The 16,083-nt window shown below is 41.2% G+C and overlaps 1 protein-coding gene across 1 annotated transcript in view; it reads right to left on the reverse strand.

The window, feature by feature from the left end:
* Positions 1-11,974, reverse strand: part of SPC25 (SPC25, NDC80 kinetochore complex component) — a 13,055-nt gene extending 1,081 nt beyond the window's left edge. The window contains exons 1-5 of the mRNA XM_006867011.1: positions 11,836-11,974; positions 11,676-11,741; positions 7,045-7,191; positions 4,634-4,738; positions 1,712-1,810 (exon numbers count right to left, since the gene is read on the reverse strand). Coding sequence (XP_006867073.1) covers positions 1,712-1,810; positions 4,634-4,738; positions 7,045-7,191; positions 11,676-11,741; positions 11,836-11,974 — 556 coding nt within the window. The remainder of the gene's footprint in view (positions 1-1,711; positions 1,811-4,633; positions 4,739-7,044; positions 7,192-11,675; positions 11,742-11,835) is intronic.
* Between the last annotated feature and the right edge of the window lie 4,109 nt (positions 11,975-16,083).

Here is a 16,083-nt window from a genome sequence, read left to right on the forward strand (position 1 = left end):
AGGTTGGTGGTTCAATCTCCCCAGCTGCTCCTCAGAAACCCTACACAGGGTTGCTATGAGTTGGAACTGACTCAACAACAATTAACAATAACAACTAATCAGATGGAGTCCCAGTGTGGTGCTGTAGGGTAAGCACTTTACTGCTAAACGAAAGGTTGGAGGTTCAAACTCACTAGCTGCTCCTTAAAAACCCTATACAGGGTAGCTAGGAGTAGGAACTGACTCGGAGGCATTTAACACCACCACCACCAATCAAATGGGACTCACAGTCACAAACAAAAGGATGGCCTCATACACAGTTGGGCATACTGGGAGAAAGTCCCAAGTGCAGATGTTCAGAAAAAAAAAAGAACCAGCAGTCTGTGCTGCCATCAATCTTACCCCCTTTGGCTGAGGAGAAAGACGACATCGTAACAGATTTCCATCTCATTGGTAAAGACTGTTTAGGAAACCAGGCCCATGATGATAGCCAAGACTAGCAAAGAGCATTTGTCTCAAAATGTACACTGGAGATACTATATATACTATTAAACACATAGCAATACAGGATCCAATTTTTTTAAAAAAGCACAATGGTTCTGTAGGATAAACACTGGACTGCAAACCACAAGGTTGCTGGTTTGAGCCCACCAGTTACTCTGCAGGAGAAAGATGAGGCTTTCTGCTCCAACGATTTACAGCCTCGGAAACCATGTACAGGATTGTTATGCCTTGGAATCGACTTGAGAGAACTTACCAACAATAATTTTTTTAAAAAACTGAAAAGCTAGGTAAAGAGAATCTGGGATTTGCTTTTCAAAATCTAGCATTCATTAGCTTGGTAGACATTTACATACAGAAAAAAAAAAAAAAAAAGAGAAACGTGTAAGTAAATTAGAACTCACACGAATTCCACAAGAATAGGAACTGAGCCTCCAGCTCACAGCAGCTCACACAGTGTTTGCTGCAATTAAATACTTTTTGATGATCACCTGGGTACCGGGAGCTGAGAACCACAAGGGCAATTGCTGTGAGCTGCCGTGGAGTCAGTTCCAACTCCTAGTGACCCACGTGTACAGAGCAGAACTGCCTCGCAGAGTTTTCAAGGTAGATCACCAGGTCCGTCCCCAAAGCACCCATCTTTCAGCTAGTAGTGGAATGCTTACCATTTGTACCACCCAGGGACTCCTTTAGGGACTGTGGAAAACGTAAACAAAAGGTAAACATACTTCCATGCTCTTCTTACTCATACTATCACCAATCATATATTCGCCAGAAAGCAAAGGTCTTTCAGCATGCTGCAGAATCTATAACTAAGTTACTTATCAAGGTTTATGGTTTTTCAGGATGGGATGATTTCTGTAACATTTTTTCTGGGGAAAAGAAACGATCATAATTACACTAACAATTTTAAAATTTGCCTACTTGGATACATTTAATATTCATAATAGGCAGTCATATTCTTTTTAACTTTACTTTTTTAGGTTCTCTATAAGGAAAATTCATAATTCCATATACAATGCTGTGATCTTTGGTCTTCTCACACTTTTCTGACATTGGGGCCCTGTGCCATCCCGAAGAGAAACTATAGTCATAGCCTTTAGAAGACAGACTGGGAATGGAAACCACCGCTTGTGTGAAGATGACTCTTCTTCGTATTCCTTCATCTCCTCATTCAAACACCATTTTGGGATGCCAATAGTCAATGCCAGTTAAGAGTTATGAAAGATACCTTCATAGTCCCCTGCTTCATTCAAGTGCAGAGAAAACATAAACGGGCTGTCAGGATGCTTAGGGTCAATATTGGTGAATATAAACTGCAATTTATCACCTTAAAGAAAAGAGAGATTATTTTATTTATCTCAATATGCAATGTCAAATTGAATTATGTCAGCATACAGAATTTCGTTTTAAAACTGTTAGTAGTGGGGGAAGGAGTGAGTGTCAAGAAAAGAAGATTTCCTAAGATAGGCACTTAGGCAAAAGGAAGGGTCGCTTTTGGCTTTTCTCTTACTCAAAACATTATTTCCTGAGTTTGATGGCTATGACAAAGTGATATTTTTAAATGAAAAGTCATTCTAATGTATTAAAACTGACTGTTGAACAGCAAAACTAAACCTAACAAAAAGCACCTTAGCATGACCACAAATATACATAATCAATCCAACAAATCGAACAGTAGATCTTACATCCTCCTCTAATCAAGGATTGCAGGAGCTCTGGTAGCGTAGCGGTTATGAATCGAGCTGCTAATCTCACAGTCAGCAGTTCAAAACTACCAGCTGTTCCACGGGAGAAAGATGAGGCTTTCTGCTCCATAAAGATTTACAGCCTCGGAAACCCTATGCAGGGTCGCTATGAGTCAGAACCGACTCCACAGCACATAACAACAACAACAACAACAATCAAGGATTCGTATTTTCTACTAAAAGTTTATTCCAAGTAATAGGAATAACACTAAGACAATAGATATGTAAATAAGGGATTCAAGCAGGCAAAGAAATATAATTAGCAATCAACTAAGGAAAAACAGTCATCTTTTACATTAGCAATCAAAGAAATGCAAAATCAATAGGGTTTTCCAAAGTTCCAGTTATGCACAGACAACTGGAAAAAACCACAAAAATAAAACAGACAACACAATCTGGCAAGAATACAATAAATCAGGTACTTTCATGCATTGTAAACAGGTGTGTGGAAGAGCTAACACAGCAGGTCTGAGACTGCTACTAGCCTGAAAACCTTAGAAAAGCCTGCATGCTTGCCTGCAAGGTTGGCCCTTGACTGATGTGCTGGGATCACCAAGAGGACCCACAAGTCTAAGGGTTCTCAAGGAGGGTTCACACTGCTGTTGTTGTTGTTAAATGCTGTTGGGTCAGTTCTGAACCATAGTGACCCTGTATAGGGTTTCCTAGGGTTGGGCAAATAGTTGCATTTATGGATACAATTCACTAAGGCAAAGGATACAAAGCAAAATCAGCAAAGGAGAAAGTTGTGCGGTGTGAAATCCAAAGGGAACCAGGCACAGCTTTGAGAATCCCCTCCCACTATACAGTTGTGATGTTGGCAACAATAAAAGCTTGTTATGGACTCAGAGCCCAGGGTTTTATTGCGGTGTGATCATATATACAGCCTTTGCCTGACACATACCCGAACTCTAGACTCCAGGGATGAAAGCTAGTATTTGGCATAAATATACTGCTTGCAGAAACAGTTTAAGACAGTGAGCTACTCTGACCAGTTGTTGTTATTGTTGTTAAGTGCCATGGAATCAGTTTCAACTTGTAGTGACTCTATACAGGGTTTCCGAGGAGTAGCAGGTAGGTTTGAACCAACTATGCAGTGGTTAGCAGTCCACTGTTTATCCTACAACACCATACCAGGACTCCCTCTTACCAGTTAGGAGATGAGAACCCTCACAAAACCCAAATTTCCAGGCACCAACCTACGGCCAACATTATCAACAGTCCTTCAAAGGCCAAGTAATCAGACCTGCTATGTCAACTCGTTTCTGCACAGCTGATATCAAGGAACTTGGATGTCAGGAGTATTCCCACCATTCCCTATCTGAGAAGGGTAGTTTCTTGTGTCTGAACTGTATACACAATGTAGCTTGTAACTTGGGTAACTGGTAGGCAGTGTGCCTACATAACCAGCCCACAATAAAAACCTGGAGCACTGAGTCTCGAATGAGCTTTCCTAGAAGACAAGCACTTCACATGTGCCATCAGAATCCAGGCTCTGGAAGTAAGGGTATCTTGTGTAACTCCATGGAGACCCAATGGCACAGTGGGTAAAGCACTGGGCTGCTAACCTCAAGGTTGGTGGTTCAAGCCCATCAGTTGCTCCTCAGGAGAAAGATGAGGCTATCTGCTCCTGTAAAGATTTAATCTTGGAAACTTTAAGGACTAGGTCTCTGTCCTGCAGGGAGCTATAAGTCTGAATCAACTCAATGGGAGTGGGTGTGGTTTGAGGTGTGTGACTGCACCGGAAGTTTGGACCTAAAATTATCTAGATTTTTACCCATGTGCCTTATCTCTTTGCTGATTTCTTTTGTATCCTTCTGTTGCAATGAATCTTATCTGTGAATACAACTATCTGATGAGTCCCATAAGCCCTTCTATGGGAATAATCAAACCTTGGGGTGGTCTTGAAAACCCTTTGCACAGAGGCATTACTGTAAATTGATACACATATATGTAAGAATCATAAAATATTCATATTTTTTAACAGTAATTCTGTAAAAATAATAGAAAACACATAGGACATCTACGTGTCCTGTGGTATTTCTAAAACTGAACACTGGCAGAATTCAAATGTAAAGTTATAAGCAATGCATGTGGCAAACAAAAGATTAAAGATGGAATAAATTATGTTCCATTAATAGAATGAATTATTACACCATCATTTAAAACATGTCATTATGAAGGCAGCAGCAATTATGGAAATGCAAATGATACAGTACCAAGTAAGAACAAGAAACAAACAGTATTTGTCTAGCAACACCATGCCAAAAATGCTCCTCTTAAGCTTCTGGATAATAGATAGCCAAATCATCTGTAACTAAGTTAAAACTATCAAATTTTCTTTTTTTAATTCTTCTTTCATTAAGATATGCCCCTCTAATCTCATTTATTTATATGAATATACTTACCATAAATTTTTCGAATTTCTAGTCCAAGTCGGTTTTTATATATGTCTGCAGATTTCTGCAGTCTTTTCAGTCTCTCTTCTATAGCTTTGTTAGTAGTAGATATAGCTGATTTTGAAAAAGAAAACACACTATCAAATATTTTAAATAATATTCAATTGATGTTCATTTAATTAATAATAATTTACTTAAGTGTATTCACTTTCTACAATTAGCAAAAAAAATGTTCATTCACGTTAGAATGAAAAATTGACTAAGAAAATATGCACAGATAGTTGGGGTTTTAATTATATTATGCAATTCTATGAGTAAGTAAGCCAGGGATTTACACAACTAACATACAAATAGTGGAGCCAGACTTCCTTTTATGCAATTTGCTTTTTCTGATTAATAAAGGCAATACCATTGGTTTCACTGGAAAAATATTCTTTTAAACATACCTTTTTTTTATTTTTAATTAAATGTTTTTATTTTGCATTGAGTGAAAGTTTACAGGGCACATCATCAGCTTCACATTCAACCATTCATATAGCTTGTTTCATTACATTGATTATTATCCCCGCTATATATCATCAGTTTACATACAGTGTTTCTCTCTATCCTCTTTAGCTTTTTTTTTTTTTTGGATGGGGGGGGGGACTTGGCTTATTGGAATTTACAGTCTTAGCTTTTAGGGGAGGTTTTTACATTTGTCTGTGGACATCCAGGGCTCACGTATGAGATTACTAACAAGCATTACTGAATAATCAGATGAGGGACAGTTTGTTATGTCTACTAGGTAGCTAGAGTCTGATCCTCAGAGCCTATGGTTTGGACGGTCAACAACGCTTGGGCCCACAGGGGCTTGGCCTCCTGACCAGGTCTGTGCTGTCTGCATCTGAGTCCTCCTTTTTTATTGATTGTTTAAGGGACGCTGCCTGTCTTAGGTGGTCAGTGCGAATTCCTCAGTCTTACAAGTCATTGAGACTCATTGCAGCATGGCAATGTCTCTGTCCCAAGTAGCCGAGGTTCCACGTGATCCTTACCCATCTCTGGCCACACGTCCAGCATAAACAGCCACCATCCGAGGAAGGCAGGGAGGGAGGAGATCAGCTGGGGACCCCATGCGCCCGACGTTGCCGGCCCACCACCTGCTCTAAGGTGACCAAGCAGGATCACTATGCTGAGGTTCAATCCAGTTCCTAGGGGATCTTATTCTCTAGCATGGGTAGCAAATGGGTAGCCACGCAGTGTTCACTTTGAGAATTACTTATATCATAAAATTGAGCGTGTAGCTGATGAATATCCCCAGACAAGTGTATATTGTTCCACAACCTCCTAAAATGCTGTTGGATTAAGTTCCAATTAATTTCTGGGTTACTGAAAGATAACACAAATCTACTTATACCTTGAGTAACCTTAGCTGGGAGTGTAGTCTGGATATATTGGGTCTTATTTCCCTTAAGCGGTCTTTCTTTCTCTAAAGCATTTAGCCTGTTTTGTGAGCCTTTGTCTATTTACTCTCAGATCATATGCTATTTCTTTTAAGTCAGCCTTATTTCATAATATTTTAGAATGTTTTAAAAGTTAGCACAATATTCCCTAAGTAATACATATCAGATGAGAAAAATAATTTGACAGCATAGCTTTGGATAAAAACTCTTTAAGAAACAGGACTAACAAAACATACTACTTGTAAGAGATTTCAGAATTGATTGCTTTGTTGGCAAGCAAGGCTTCTTTCTAAAGGAAACATTCATTTTATGAATATGAAAGCCTCTGAAGCATAGTAAGAGAATTTAATATTGCTTGGCAGAAAACATGTAGTCAAAATTTATTTGTTACATAAATTACACCATAGTTTGACCTTGTTGTTACGTGCTGTCAAGTTGGTTCCGACTCACAGCGACCCTGTATTGGGTTCCCACAGAGTAGCTGGTGGGTTTGAACCACTGACCTTTCAGTTAGCAGTCCACTGCTGGTCCTGCAGTACCACAACAGAGAAATCTTATTTACTGAAACCGTCTCTCACTTCAATTAATTAAACCCCTGCTGTTTTTGAGTGTCATTGAATCAGTTCCAACTCATAGTGACCCTCAATAAGGTTTTTGAAGAGTGGCTGGTGAGTTTGAACTGCTGACCTTGTGATGGGCAGTCCAGTGCTTATTTTATAGCGCCACACCAAGACTCCAATAAATCCCTATATCGGTTTAATTATTGAACTGTTTGTATGATGTTTCCAAGTAAGAGGCTCTTTAAATAAAACAAAACCACTCCGTTGGCTAACTTCAGAGGCAGAATGAGTGGTTGGCTAGGACTCTGAGATATTTTATCCAGATTTCATGATAAATTGAAGAGCAGGTAAGATGTTCGTAATAATTACAAACAGCACCACTTCGAAATTAAGATTGATATGAGTTGAAATGAAAACTCACCTTCTTTCTTCTTAGCATATTCTTCCTTAAGATCCTGGATATTGGCAGTCAGTACTTGTATTTCCTGTTTTTTGCATTTAACTTCAGCCAGCAACTTTGACAAGCTCTCCTTTTTTTCTTGAATCAGCTTATTCTGTCTGCAGATTTCTGTAAGAAGCACAAGGTATCAGCTGGAACATATATGCTTTGCTCTCCATCATGTATCTATAAGAAAAGACCAACAATTATTGACCTTAGGTTTAGTGGAGAAAATCTTGATTGTTAAGTATTTGCTTCTTGTTGTTGTTGTGCTGTGAAGTGCCGTCGAGTCGGTTCCGACCCATAACCACCCTGTATAGGGTTTCCGAGGAGCAGCTGGTGAGCTTGAACTGCTGACCTTGCAGTTCAAACGGCTTTGCAGCCTGGTGCCTAACCCACAGCGCCACACCAGGACTAGTGATCCAAAAATGGTACAAGAGGGAAAAAAATCCTAATCTACTCTCTCTTATTTGTCTTTGAAAACAAAAATGAGGAGACAGAAGTACTTCCTAAAATGGGGATACCAAATTAAACAAGAGGTAAATGACCAGAAGTTCAATGACCCCAACCAATTCCCATCTCCAAATAAATACTAAAATAAAACCCACCACCAAAGAAACCTGAATTCTAGAAGATGGCTTTACACAGTGCTATGAAGAAACAGCTAATTCTAATGCTATACAAATTATTCTAGAATATACCAAAAAGAAGGAAGAAGAAAGGGAGGAAGAAAAAGGATGGGAGAAGGAAGTCAGAAAGAACTGTTTTATAAAGGCAGCATGATTCTGAAAGTAAAACTCAATAAAGATAGTGCTGCCCCTCCCTCATATAAATGAATCTTACTAACAGAAATAGGGGGTAGAGCTTCTTAGTAAAATAATAATGAATTATATTTGAAATAATCCACTAGGAGCAAATATGGTCTATTCTAAGGACATAAAGTGAAGGAGGACTATTAGGGAACCCCACCACATGAACAGGTGTCAAGCAGGTATTTTATATAAACTGAGCTCCTACTTCTGATACCACTGCTAAACAAGAAAAAGAAGGATATTCCTTTAGCATAACAGAAACAAAACAAAATTCTTTTATCCCTCCTAATACAGGGTCGCTATGAGTCAGAATCGACTCCACAGCACATAACAACAACAACAATATACTCAAGGGGAGTGCAAAGACTCCAAATGATAAACACTGGACTGCAAACCACAAGGTCCGTGGTTCAAGCCCACCAGCAGCTCCGCGGGAGAAAGATGAGGCTTCCCAAGCTCCCTTGAAGATTTATAGCCTCAGAAACCCTATACAGGGTTGCTATGAGTCAGAACCGACTCGATGGCACTCAACAACAACAAATATACTCAAAGAGGTTCACTAAGAGGCATTTGCAAGAGAAATAAAATAAGGGTACCTGCTATTATAGTTATGCAATATTTCCCTATAAGTTTCTGACCAGCCAGGAGACTTACCCAGCAAAATCATTGGAAAGAAAAGACAATTTTCATTATATGTAGTCTACAGATATCTATCTACTCAGAAAAATCTGACAATTGGTAAGACTGTGCAGAACTAAACACTGAAAAACATATAATCAGATAGCTTTCATAAACAGCATCAATATATAATACCGGTATGTACAAAGGTCAAAATTATGGGCATTCTACTGTTATTGTATGCCATCAACTCATAGCCACCCTGTATAGGGTTTTTAAGAGTGAGGGTGGGTATGAACTGCTGATCTTGTGGTTACCAGTCAAGTGCTTATCCTCCAGCGCCACACCAGAACTCATGAATATTAGTGACTACAGTATTGATTTCTGCCATCCCATAATACTTGTAAGTATTAACATACTGGCACTTTTGGTAACTATCTCTAAGTATTGATCAGCACAGGTTCCCCTCCCGCAATCCAAAAGCAGAACATTCCTAATAAACATTTTGTAGGCCAAAATGACATAAAGAAGCAATTACCATTAATTTATGAGGAAAAAAAAATTGAGTGTTCCCAGACCTAAAAAGTAACCTAATTATACCAAATAGCACATAAACCCTAAAATCACATCAGTATAAAGTGTTCAGACACTGTTTAAGCTACACCAGCTGGCTGCTGAGTGTTGTTGTTATGATCTGTCAAGTCGATTCCAACCCATAGTGACCCTGTACATGGTTTCCGAGGCTGTAAATCTTTACGGGAGCAGACTGCCTCATCTTTCTCCCGCAGAACCACTGGTAGTTTCAAACTGCCGACCTTGAAGTTCGCAGCCCAATTCATAACCATGATGCTACCAGAGTGTAGTTCCCTAGAAAGACCTTGGGAAGCTACTCTCTCTGTTCTAGGTAAGCGCTGTCTCTTTGAAACAGGGGTGGGGAACATCCAGTGGGCCGTATAAGTCATTTGGTCTGGCTCTGCCAAGGCAACCATAGTTCCAGCCATCACATTGTTGTTGTTGTTATGTGCCGTGGAGTCGGTTCCAACTCATAGCGACCTGTACAGGGTTTCCGAGGCTGTAAATCTTTACGGGAGCAGAAAGGCTCCTCTTTCTCCAGCGGAACCGCTGGTAGTTTCGAACTGCTGACCTTGTGGCCTGCAGCCCGATTCATAACCACTACGCTACCAGAGCTCCTTGCCATCACATTAGGGGTGAGCTAATTAAATGTCTGATCAAATATAGCATGATTATTTTTTAAGCTGATAATACTGTATGGCTCACGAATGATGTTATAAATATACAAATGGCCCTTGGCTGAAAAAAGGTTCCCCCCTCTGATTTGGAGTCCTGGTGTGGTGCTGTGGGTTAATGCGCCAGACTGCAAAGCTGTTTGAACTGCAAGATCGGTAGTTCAAGCTCACCAGCTACTCCTCGGAAACCCTATACAGAGTCACTATGGGTCGGAACCGACTCAACGGCAATTCACAATAACCACTGATTCAAAAGCTCACTGCAAAACAAAAGATTGCTAGTTTTGCTTTTTGCATTTTTTCATAAAAGCAAAAATTCTCTTCAGATTTCTTTCGACTAATAAATGTAGGTCTTTTGTAAAAGCAAAGTGGTGTCAAGAAAACTTAGTGCAGGATACCTGTACCTTATTTGCCCTTCTTGCCTCTAACCCTTCCACCTTCCCTGCCGCCCCAAGATCTGTCACCATCTCCATAAGCCCTTCAAGCCCTCTGAACCATTCACTTTCTGAAACTGCCCTGAGCATACATTCAAAACAAAAACAATGCCTGTATGAGGTAAGCCTGGCTGAAGGAACCAGCTAGGGAGCATAACTCTCAGCTGGGAAAGGGAGGAGATGGCAGGACCACCCTTGCTGCTGAATGAAAATCAGATACAGACAGCTGCTACTATGTAGGAATCATTGCTTTGAGGCCAAAATCAGTTGCTGATCCCAGAGACAGCAGTCTCAATAGAAATAATCAAGGTAGAGAGGGCAGGAAGGGACTAAAAAAAAGTCCAAGAGCTATCAGACAGTGCACTGAGGTGAAAGAAGCAGAGCTGGCCCAGCCAAGGGGACAAGAGGCGGGAGCAGTTTATAATGTATTTATGAGTTTTAGAATTGAAGGATTTAGTTGTACTAACTCTACCCTAAGGAACTAACAGAGCTCCAACTTTCAATTTCCAGTCTGTGATTTCAAAAGAGAAAACAAATTTGCATCTACACGTCAGTACAGCACTTGAGCTGAGTAATAAATGTGGATGTTTAGGGTATGGTGCCATTTCATGTAACATTCAAGAACCCAATTCTAAACAAAGTACTGACTGGACGGTGGGAGAAGAGGGAGGTTATAGGTTATTGTTAGGAAGGAGCCCTGGTGGCACAGTGGTTAAAGCGCTCGGTTGTTAACTAAAAGGTTGATGATTGAAACCCACCAGCCAGCCAGCCCACTAGAGAAAGATGTGGCAGTCTGCTTCCAAAAAGATTTACAGCTTTAAAAATGCTATGGGCTGATCTACTCTGGATCTGGGAGCTGTTGGGTGGCAACAAAGCAACTGTGGGCTCAAATATGTGTGTGAAGTCCTGGGTTGGTGTGGTAGGATAAGCAATGGACTGTAGGATAAGCAATGGACTGCTAACCACAGGTCGGTAGTTCAAACCCACCAGCCACTCCTCAGAAACCTATCCAGGGTCACTGTAAGTCAGAATCAACTAAAGGGCACTTAACAAGAACAATTGTTTGCGTGTATGCTCCTATTATATTATGCATACCCATACACATATACATTGTTGTTGTGAAGTGCCATGGAGTCAGTTCCGACCCATAGCAACCCTGTATAGGGTTCCTGAGGAGCAGCTGGTGAGCTTGAAACATTGACCTTGCAGTTCAAACTGACTTTACCATCTGACGTATTAGCCCGCAGCACCATACCAGGACTCCACACATATACATATGTACATTTTATATATGTAAGGCAGAACTGACTTAATAGCACTTTATAAATATATATTTCAGAAAGGTAGTAGAAAAATGGAACTGAAAGATAATGGGATTATTTTTTCCACAAACTTTTTGAAACCCCCTAATATATATATGCATTGTACATTATTTTGCTTCAGTGAGGGATTTTATGATAATTTTTTTTTTTTTAATCAAAGAAATATGCCTAGCTACATACGGTTTTTATATTCCAGAAACATCTCAACCATTCGATCTTCTTCCTTTAACTTCAAAGATAATTTTTCTGAAAGAGAAATGGAAAGTGAAGTTTCAATTCAGCTGAGAGATCAATGAAAAGCAAAGCAAAGCAGCATGCTACAGAAGTTTGCCTTCCGTACCTGCAAATGCTTTAATGGAGTCCTTGTAGGCATCTCTTAGTGCCACCATCTGACAGGAGGTATCACTGGCAGTGTTGAAGAATTTATTCCAAAATTCATTTATGCTTTTATCAAATTGTACCAGTTCATCCTCTATCATTTTGTAAGATACTGCTGTAAAACAAATAGAACACACAATGTATTTTTAAAGAGCTACTGAAATCAAATTAACTACATATTCCAATCAATTTGACAGTTTGACATTTTCTGGAAAATGGTTACCAACTTAGCTATAACTCTGGCTATTCCTAGGTAGATGAAGTGGCCTGGGACTCAACTATGATTAGTGTGCAGCAACAATCCTTGCCTCCTACGGTGATTCTTACTCAGTTTATGCATAAGTAAAATTGGTGATGTCTAAGCCTCTTCCGGAGTCCTGATGTGGCGCTATGGGCTAATGTGCTGGACTGCAAGGTTAGTTTGAACCGAAAGGTCAGTGGTTCCAGCTCACCAGCTGCTCCTCGGCAACACTAGACAGGGTCGTTATGGGTCGGAACCTACTCAACAACACTTAACAGCAACAACAAAGCATCTTTCCACAGACGCTTTTTGATTCTAGCCTGGATCCCCAGGTCCCAGGTGGCATCCCCACCAAAGGGTCACACCCCAGGTCCAAAAGGGCGCAGTAAAATGGAGACTAGTGTGGAAATTAGTGCGAAGCGTCTAGTATTTATTTATACAAACCACCTGAACTCTCTGGGCCTCGGTTGTTGTTGTTGTTATGTGCAGTGGAGTTGCTTCCGACTCATAGCGACCCTACCCTGTACAGGGTTTCCGAGGCTGTAAATCTTTACGAGAGCTGAAAGCCTCATCTTTCTCCCGAGGAACAGCTGGTAGTTTCGAACTGCTGACCTTGAAGTTCGCAGCCCGATTCGTAACCACTGCGCTACCAGAGATACTTCTGGGCCTCGGTATCCTCCTACAAAACGAAGGCCTTGAAGACCCCAGGTCCCGATAGTTCTCCTGTAATGCCACAGACCAGTCGTTCAGTGAAACCTGGAATCCCTCGGCCTTGCTGGTGCCTATCACGGAAGCTCCAGGGGCCCCCCGCCCCGTCCCCAAAGCGCCAGACGCCCACCGCCTCCGAAAGCACACAGAACGCCCCTATACCCGTATCGTGTCAGGCGGATCGAGGAGACCAGCCTCCCTCACCTTCACGAGCAGGACCGAGACTCGCCTCTTTACTCACGAAAGACCTTTGCTGCTCGGATTAACAGGCGATATTCTGAAGCCACTCCAGTAACCGCGACAACCTTCCGATTTCAAATCCTGAGCGCCTCCCGCCTCCGAGCTCCGGGGCCGACTCGCCTTCTGATTGGCTGATACCGTAGGCTCAACATGAAGAGACTGGTCGATTTCACCTTCCGGGATTCTAGCGGAAAAGATAAAGAGAAAGGCATTCTGGGATTCGTATTCTTTCTGTGACACAGTCGGACACTTAGAGTGGAGTCTACTTCTTGGAGACGTGTGCAGATGAGAACTACTTCATAGGGTTTTCAAAGTTGTCACCTTGAAGGCAATCACCAGGCCTGTCTTTCCAGGAATCTCGGGGGGTGGGGGAGAGTGCGGGGAAGGTGTCGAACCGCCTACTATTAGGCTAATAGTCCAGAGTTTACCCATTAGCGCCACCCTGGACTGTCCCAGGATAAATCATTCATCAATTGCAAAGGAAGGTTGTTTATTTGAGAAAGTAGTGTTAAACTGCCTCGCATGCATGCAGTCAGCTGGGGACTAAGGTGTCTCTTTGCAAAGCTGAGGTGCAAGCTTAGGAAGCCAGGCAGGTCGGGGACTCTTCTAGCCTTCTTAAGCCTGTTGCTCCGTTCTCCACAGTGGTAGTCTCTCCAGTATGGTTAAGGACACTATCAGGAACATCCGATGGAGCGCACACACATGCTTTGTTTTAGAAAATATTCATCCGCCAGCGCAAAACCAACTCTTGACTGAATAAAAGAGACAGCTACCAGAATTTCTTCTTGCAGGAAAATTGACTTGGAAATGTGGGGCAGAGGGGCAGGAAGAGGGACATGGGTTGAGCATGTCCTGGTCTGGGTATATCCAATCCGTAACCCTTGAGCTAGGTACCTCAGGCCTAGAAGAAACTTTGCACTGCAGGTCCTTACCATCTATAGGAACTCAAAGTAAGGAACAGAAATAAACTGAGCCTCCTTGCCATCCTATCTGCCTTCTAAGGAAATAAGCTTACATTTATAATTAGAGGATAATTTGGAGAATATACACTGTTTGCAATCCTACTGGGTACAGAATGGAAAGTTTGGGGCAGTACCTAGCCCCTGTCACCCTTGTTTTTGCTGTCTGCATCCTTCAGCTCCCAAGAGGGGAGTAGAGGAATCAGATTTTCCTGAGGAGCTGAAGGTAGCAGAGATAACAGCAGAGTTTCACCAACAAATGTAAATATTAAACTTTAATTGGATTCCTTTACAAAATATGTATCTTCTTATTTGATGCTATGCAGGTAAGTAAAAAAGTTGTTAGGTGACTGGAGTCGCTTCCAACTCATAGTGACCCTGTACAGGATTTCAGAGCATGTAAATCTTTATGGGAGCAGAAAGCCTCATCATTCACAATAAGCACCTGGTGCATTAGAACTGCTGATTTGGGGATTAGCAAAGCAACTCTAACCAACCCACTGCCCTACCAGGGCTCTTTTAAATAAGATGTTGTTACTGTTGTTATTAAGTGCCATGGAGTCATAGTGGACTCATAGCGACGCTGTATAGGGCTTCTGAGGAGCAGCTGGTGGGTTTGAACTACTAACCTCATGTTTCACAGTCAGTGCTGATCCTACAGCACCACACCAGGAGTCCTTAAACAATAGTAACTCATTTGTGGGGAAGTGGCTGGAACATTATTGTTTGTTGGCTTCTAACATTAACAGTTCTCAAATTTCCTGATCTGTTTTTGATCTTGTGAATCAAAACAGACACGTTTGTTTACATGTTAAAACGCAGTACCTCCTATTGATAGGCCTTGCAACTCAATTAACACAAAGCTTTTAATGACCAAGATTCATGACAGATGCAGAGGAAAAGGAGACAGGGAAGTCAGAGGTAATTAAAGATTTCTATCCCAGTGGCTGTTTAGGATAAGCACTAGATTGCGAACCACAAGGTCGGCAGCTCAACCCCACCAGCTGCTCACTAAGTGGGAGAAAGATGAGACTTTCTACTTCCACAAAAGAGTGTCAGCCTCAGAAACCCTGCCATGGTCACCATGAGTCTGAACCTACTCTTCCACACTTAACAATAATAATAGCCCGGATGTAAGAGAGAATGGTTATACTGTTCTCAGAACTGAATTGTCTACCAGGTTGATTTGGTGTATTTGGGAGGCAAGGAAGTGAGGAGAGATGCAGAAGACATGACAAGTTAAAAGTAGCATTTTGAGCTTGAAAGCATATTGTTGGGGCATCCATAATACTCTGTAGGTAGATGATTCCCTAAGTAATTCACACAGTGTCTGACTGTTCCAGCACTGAAATAAGACTGCTCAGATTAGAAATTCAGGCTTTACCATTTAAAAGGTGTGACTTTGGGCAAGTTAGTTAATTCTTGATTATTATTACACTGAGTTTCCTAGTCTGTAAAATACATGTAGTAATAAAAATAATACCTTCCTCATAGACTTCATGTGGAGACTAAAAAGGTAACAAATTCAAATACCTTAGAACAGCAAATATCTTTAGAAAAGGGTCCTATAATGTGAGTGCCCTTCTTTTTATAAGTGTTTCTTATAATTTTTACCCTGCCTACTTCCCATGTGCAATAGTTACTATATTAAAAAGATACAAAAGTAAGACATTGTTGTTAAGTACTGTTGCGTCAATTCTGACTCATAATGACCCTGTATAAGGTTTCAGAGGAATAGATGGTGGTTTTGAGCTGCTAACCTTGAACCAAACTTGCGGTTCAGTGCCTTATCATACAGCACCCACCAGGATTACAAATAAGGCATTAAATATAGTGAAATCTAAATTAGCAAGAAATTGTTGTTGTTGTCGGGTGCCATCTAGTCGGAACCGACTCATAGTGACCCCATGCACAGCAAAACGAAAAAATGTCCGATCCTGGGCCAACCTCATTACCGCTGCCACACTCGATGCCATCAATTATGCCACCTGGCTGATCCATCTCGTTGGGGGTCTTCCTCTTTTTCTCTGACCCTCCATCTTACCCAGCATGACATCCTTTT

The sequence above is a fragment of the Chrysochloris asiatica genome, unplaced genomic scaffold, assembly GCF_000296735.1.
Source record: "Chrysochloris asiatica unplaced genomic scaffold, ChrAsi1.0 scaffold00099, whole genome shotgun sequence".
NCBI lineage: Eukaryota > Metazoa > Chordata > Mammalia > Afrosoricida > Chrysochloridae > Chrysochloris > Chrysochloris asiatica.